This window comes from Lygodium microphyllum, unplaced genomic scaffold, assembly GCF_053477565.2.
Source record: "Lygodium microphyllum isolate KBCC unplaced genomic scaffold, Lygodium_microphyllum_v1.1.10 scaffold_193, whole genome shotgun sequence".
NCBI lineage: Eukaryota > Viridiplantae > Streptophyta > Polypodiopsida > Schizaeales > Lygodiaceae > Lygodium > Lygodium microphyllum.
In genome coordinates, this window is record NW_028229676.1 from 118,241 (window position 1) to 125,540 (window position 7,300).

The following is a 7,300-nucleotide window of genomic DNA, read 5'->3' on the forward strand; positions in this document are numbered from 1 at the left end:
TGGAGCTTAAAAGATACATGGGTTGCACTAGCTAGAAATCCCACAATGAGAGAGAAATATCCTATGTTATTGAGATTAGCAACTAACATTGCATTATTGAGATAAGCAAATTTAAGCCATCAATAAGTATAAGTGCTACTTTTTTTCTTTTCAAAAAGTTTTTGTTGTATACTCAACTTATATCCAAGTATGTATTTTCTTTCCAAGAGAACTAAATTTTTTTAGATTATTTATCACTTCACAAAACATTATTTGATATGGCCAATGATAATATTATATTGATATTTGCTACATGCTAAAGGGAAGAAGAGAATAGGTAGACTCTAGATGATATCTATATTGTATTAGTTATCCTCTCTCTATGCTTACTTGCACATATAATAGAGATATATTTACTATTATATATACTTTTTCTTTTGTAATAAGGCCTTTTATATATCAATGTATAAATATATGTTCATAGTGCTTGTCTTTTTATCTATGGTTTTGCTGTGTACTTGTAGACTTATATGATTTTGTTATATGCTATTTTATATATGGTTACAATAAGCATCATGCGCATATGTTACATCTTATTTATTTCTATATAAACATCTATAAATAAACAAATCTACAAACGCACATATATGTATATGTAGAGTTTTGTGTGTGTGTCAATTTTGACACTGTTTATTTTTTCATTTTCTAAATCTTGTCTCATATAATATAAGCATCATGAAGAAATCCCCGAAGTTTAAAGGTAAAAGGGTTTTTCTAGAAAAGTTTTTGGTGACAGGGGGCTAGTTGAGCAACCCTTCAAATTCAAGGGTCTTGAATGCTCATACTCACGCTTTGTGCCCCTGCCACTCGTTTCACGAGACAAGAGTCGCCCAGCTTTACCGTTGAGTGCGTTCGTGTAGAATAAGTGCGTTTTATACTTGTATGGAATTCTCCCTTGCCCTTACATGATCTCTCTCTCTCTCATACACATATACACACACATGGCCGCGCAGTCCTAATTACTGATAAACAAGTATTCAAAGAAAGACATAGATAGGGGAACAGTAATTGTTGCACCGACAGCGGCGCTGCCCATTGATCATAACGTGGCTGTAGAGAGCCTTGATCACTGCGGGGCCATCGAGACTCGAGAGTGAAGACGAAGGGCACATGGAGAGTGAATTACCAACTGAATGTGCGCCCATGGAAGACAGGCGGGGATTTCTAACTCAGTCTGCCACCGAGGTCGACATGCAATCTGTTCACAGGAATGCGACTAGAACACCTGCACCTCAATCTGCCATGGAGGACATTGCGTTTGTTCACGAGAATGTAAGTGCTGCACCTGAAGCGCTATCTGATGGGGCCGATCAATTAAACGGAGCACATTGGCAAGGCAGATTCTACAAAGTGCCCGAGGATCAGAGAAGGTCGAATCCTCAAGCTTATGAGCCTTACCTGTTCTTCTTTGGCCCCTACCGATTCGTTACGGCTAACAGGGAACATGGCAATTGCAAAGCTAATGATCCGTTGTCAACGCAGGGAGTGGAGGGCGACCATTTCAAGCGGCAAGGAGCATCCAAGTTTCAGGACGCAAATGCGACTTTGGCGCACCTTGCCGAAGAGATTGAAGAGCATTACCCCAAGCTGGAAGCTATCTATGTCCAGTTGGATCCAAAGCAATGGCAGCAATTGCAATTGGTCGACCGGCGACTCGCGGTGAAGGAAGGGATGGCGCTCGATGCATTCGCCATGGTCGCAGCAGCTGTGGGTCCGAGTAAGTTCTTTGCAGCATACCCCATAGGGCGACTGCTCCATAGCGACGCCTTGCTCCTGGAGAACCAGATACCCTTGTCTCTGCTCAGGTCCGCCTTCAGAATCTCCCGCTTCGATGGCAGCTTCGAGGAGAAGGTGGTGAGCGCATACTGCAAATACTGCAACCCCTTTCCACGCTTCAAACCTTCCCCGCTGTCGGTCCAGCCGGGGAAGCAGCAGCTAGTGGGACGTAATTTTGACGATTGCTTGCTTGGGGTAATCTATGATTGCCTTACTCCTATAAATTCAGCCTCTAAGCCAGCAGAGACGCAGCAGCTGCCCGCTGCACCACTACATCTGCTATCTGATATCGAAGGTTCGACCAATTATATTCCAGATGATGACGATGATGACGCACTTCTGCAGTTCAGGCCATCCCCGGCCGATGTCCACAAACCGAGCTCGGCCTTGCTCACTGCGTCCTACCTCGCGCGCTGTGGTATTCGATGCCGACCAGTACCAGCCCCACTGATGGCCACTGCCAGCTTCGGCGCCATCTGGTTCCATCAGAAAGACAAAGTGCTGGAGTTGCCCACGATCCTTGTGGGAGACAACACCATGCGATTCCTCCACAACCTCCTCGCCTACGAGGCCACCTGCCGATACCCCGAACAGAGCTCTGTCATCTCCTACTGCCACTTCATGGATCGCCTCATCGACACTGCCGAGGACGTGGAGGTCCTCGTGAAGGCCAAAGTCATCCAGAATTTCATGGGAAGCGGCGACGAGCTAGCGGCCGCCTGGAACAAGCTCTGCACCTCCGTTTCCCATCGCACCAGCCACAAGGACCGCATCAACTGTATCATCTCTGAGGTGGAGAGGCACTCCAGGAAGCATTGGCGTAGGTGGAGAGCTGCCTTCAAGGAGACGTACTGGGATAAGCAGCCTTGGCTTCTGGTCTCAATTCTGGCCGCCACTGTCCTTCTTGTGCTAACCATCCTCCAAACTATCTATACAATGAAAAGTGCCTAACTTTGTACTCGCGAAGCGCCGGTTACGATTAGGACGCCTCGAAAGAAATGGTGTTTTAACCTTTTTCTCTCTCTTTCTCTCAAATTGCAACACAATATGCAAAAGGTATTTTTCAATAGCTCATCTACATCTCCTGTCATACAATATGCTGTAAAACGTTATGTTCATTGCGATTTCTTGTTTCTACATGAAGTTTGTTACATTAATGTTGCTTACATGGCATTTGATGCTTAGTGGTAGTTGAGTCCTTGAGTTGCTACCATGAAGCTTAGGATCAGCATCTTTTAAGTCTAAGGTGTTGTTTCTACTATCCCGTTATCGATACATGATCTCTTATCACTCACTCAAATAAGACCGCTATGCCCCACAAGTGTTGCCCTACTTACAAAGGATTGATGTCATGCCTTTCCAAGGAGCTAAAAAATGCCACACAAAAGCAATGGTGTTGGGGGGAGAGGAGGGGTGTCTATTTGCCAAGAGTTGAACAATATTAAAACTAGTTCATGGTGGATGTGAAGGTGCTTGAGGTGCCTAGAGTTCAACATTGAACAATATAGAAAGAAGATATTGTAGCTCACTAAGGGAATGGAAAGATGACCTTGAACTATGAGATAAGAGGGTAGAAACCTAGGTCAAGACTTATGATGGTGGATGTGAAGAAATCCAACCATGCTTGAATGTGATTGCCACTTCACCTCACTCGTTGTTGCAACTACCACTATTAATGTTAGTCTCTAATGCTACATCTAGCAAAACCTTAACTATTCCCATATCAAGCTTATTGTGATAGCACCTTATTAAATATTAACAACATCCTGTAGTTATCACTATCCCATTCTTCCATATTTCTTATATTTGAAGCTTTGCAAGTTAAATTTGGCCCTTTAGATACCTTTATAGTAGGTCTATATATAAAGCCTCAAATTCAAATGAAGCATGAACAATAAATCTTATTTATAAATGTACAATGGCCTTTTTCTAGTATAGGTAGCATACATATTGGCAATTACTAAAGGCATGCTAAGTTTGAAGCTTGACTTCAATTGCCAAACAATGGGGTCCTCGAAACTTACAGTGATAGCATAATGTTATTCTATAACTCTCAAATTAAAAAAACTCAAATACATTTTTAGGAAAATTAAATTCATAGAAATTAAATTCCTCGTAATTTGATATGTCAAAGATTGGAGTGACATCAATCCTTAAGCCACACCCGCCCCCTCAGACCGTGTCCAACATGTGTATGGTATATCATAACCAAGTTTAGGAAAGTTTGAATTTATGAACTCAATAAAAATCAAGGATCGTGATTAAAAAGCAAAAAAATTTAAGTAAATAGTCAATGATATAGTGAAAAAATAATAATGATCTTTCTAGACTAATGGTGATTAGGAAGCTAGCTCAAACATGCATGCACATTGTACTCTCTCTTAACATGTTGAATATAAAATTGCCTCTCTTTTGTAATAACTCATACACTATATTAACATTAGCACAAGAAAAAATAGAAAAGCGCAAGTCAGGAGTTGAAAGAGGCGGCGGAGAAGGAAATCAAACACAAAGGAAGAAGAAGGAAGGGAAATGGCCGAAAGTGCATGGGCGGCCTCAAAAGCTAAGTCAAAGGCAAAAACACATTTTGTAAATGCAAGGTGCTCCTAAAACTTTTGCAAAAGAGCACCAGGCTCCCTCCTGTGCAAATTGTAAGGATAGATGGGTGGTAGAAAGGAAGCAAGGAAGATAAAAGGACAATAGGAAAGAGGGCCTAGGCGGCCATTAACAAAAGGGGATGACTGCCCAAAAGGAATTTAGAGTTTTCTATATAAACTCAAAAAGTGAATGAGAAGCTTATTCTTTGGTGTGTGGCAAAGGTGATCTCTTCCCCTTCTCTTCTTCTCTCCTTCTTGCTTGCTTGTGTGTGTTTGAGAGAGGGAGTGTGAGAGTGTGAGGGAGTGAGTGTGTGAAGGTGAGGGATCGAGAAGAAGAAGCTCTCAATCATCTTCTCTTCTCTTCTCTTGCACGAAGCTATAGAAGATGGAGCTTGAAGGTAGAGGCTTGAGGATTCTTGAGCTCACATCATGAGTCATGGAGCTACTAGGTGCTTGAGGGAGGAGGCTACTCATTTAGGCATCAAGGTAAGCTCACTACACCCCCATAGGATAGAAGATGCATTGCCCAGGTGAGAGATAGACATTTGTGCTAGCTTCTTGAAATGTTTGAAAGAATAAGCGGTTCGTGGGTCTTGGTAGTTGAGCGTGAGTTCCCACTAGATTTTGGTTCCATTGCCAAGACAAACGGATTCAAGCTTGAACACTTGCGTGCCTCAAATCGAGCGATGAAGTAAGCGTTTCAACCCTGAACCAGAGTTTGAGATAGGTAGGAGATTTTGGGGCTTTAATCTTTGGAACAAGTAAGTAGTTCAGTTTTTAGATGATTAGGCAAGTAGGAGAAATCAATTCAGTATTTGGGTTTTGATTTTTGTTGCATTTTGGATTAGGATAGAATTGAGATATCAAGGCGAAAAGCTTTAGGATTTCTGCTATAAAATAGGCCCAACAAGGCACAAACAAGGAAGAAATTGGAGAAAAGAGCACTTAGATGTGTTAATGTCACAAGGGGAGTGATCAAGAAGGTCAAGCCTTAATTCAAGGCTTAGTTGGGCATGGATTTAAAACCCAAGAGGACAGGGGAGAGCTCATTTGCAATAGTAGCATTGAGAGAGAGAGAGAGAGAGAGAGAGAGAGAGAGAGAGAGAGAGCTTGGACAGACCAAACACTTGTAGCAGATTGATCGATTAGTTTTGGAGTTTTTCGAGTATATCAAGTATATACAAACCTTAATCCTTGTCTATTAATCTATTTTGGAAGTGTGTGTCACCTAGTATGTTGCAAATCACAGAAATGAAGCAAAAATTGCATTTTCTATTCCCATGTGCCGTCTCACTTGGCTTGTGTGAGTCCTAGACTTGAATAGCCACTTCAAGCTGAACCCTAGAATCGGCCCCGCTCACATTCAGCCCACTCGACCAAACTAGACTCGGCCACCTGAATTTTGACACACCTGATTCCGCCCCATCTCATTCAACCCTCAACCATTTGGCCCATCCGATTCAGACGATCGACCATTCAGCCCACCTTGCCACGTGGCATTCAAATGGCCTTACATTTGGTCCTTGGACACTTGGCCCTTAGATTCAGACATGATATCATTCCGTTGCCCTAGGCCACTCGGACGCGTCAAGTCTGACACTTGGACCCTGCAATTTGGACCAGCTGGACCAAATCTAGAATTTGTAAGATTTTGCATTTGAGACCCTGAGTGACCTGAACCATAGCGCGACGAACCCCGAAGAGCGATACAGGGGAATAGAACATCTTTCTCACACAACAAACATGAGAACTAGTGAATTGCGGATTTAGCAATGAATTAACCAACTTACTAGTTGTCCACCCCATTGAGAGTTCCAAACTGAGTCGTAGACCCTCAATTAGACCTTGACTGAGCAGAAGGACACACCACAGACCCTAATGACTAGTGAGAGTGGCTAGTTTGACTGAGCTTAAAGCCCTATCAGGTCGAGAACATAGACAGGAGAGCTAACGCTACATGTACCATTCTGCATTGCACCCCACATTGTTTTTTGACACTTGAAGTGCACTTGAAGAAAAGCTGAGAGTGTGATTTCGCACACTGCATGTAACGTGTCCGCAAGAATCTTGTAGGACACGTCTTGGCAGTCCATCGGAAAGGCTGTCTAGAGAACTCCGCCCGGCACTCCCATGGAATGTTACGGGTTTTGCAATCTAGGTCTTTCCGCGTTTGCCACGTAGCGGAAGTGTCCTGGCCGTTTCCCACTTAGGATCGACCGGAATTAAGGTTTTCCTGTTTGGTCATTAGCTAGCAGCATCTAGCGTCAGACCCGAGCGAACTACTTTACGCAGAAACGCCAGGTCCGAAGCGGATTCACGCTGCACTTGGTTCAAGGAGAATGGGAAACGAGAGGGAGCTGCCCGGGACCACCCATCCATAGGTTGGACCCATGGTCCATCCTCCGCACTTTCCTCGGTTTGTTTTAGTTATGTAATTACCTACCACATTAATTTGACATATAACAAACAGCTTCCTTGATTAGCCCTGTTAAGCACTGGTTCCTTCACGTAATCTTATCACGGACATAAAGAAAACAATGTCAAACAACTTCTTTATTATCATTTTATCATTTTATCTTTGAAATACAAGGAGTTCCGCCCGTAGGCTTGATCATAATCCGCCCGAAGGCTATCCAGTAATCCACCAGGGATCACTAATCCAAGCTTCTGCCCGTAGACTAGTATGCGGGCCTCGAGATCCAATCCCGAGTCACGTTAGCCTCTTGTGCAGGGCCCGGAAGGCGAGGGATTTACGGCCAGAGCCCCCTCTGGCACCCAAGCGTCCTCCTGCTCCAAGTAGAACTCAACGGAGAGACCTCTCACGGCGGGTTCGGTCCACGTCCCCGGCGCGGTTAACAACCCCCTTGGTTAGGGTCAGGCAGGCAGTC

General features: G+C 43.7%; 1 protein-coding gene across 1 annotated transcript; it reads left to right on the top strand.

Moving 5' to 3' along the window:
* Positions 1 to 928: 928 nt before the first annotated feature.
* Positions 929 to 2,919, top strand: LOC148008309 (putative UPF0481 protein At3g02645). The gene has a single exon (XM_087674321.1). It carries the CDS (start codon positions 1,150 to 1,152, stop codon positions 2,764 to 2,766), a length of 1,617 nt encoding a protein of 538 aa, XP_087530447.1. The 5' UTR covers positions 929 to 1,149; the 3' UTR covers positions 2,767 to 2,919.
* The last annotated feature ends 4,381 nt before the right edge of the window (positions 2,920 to 7,300 follow it).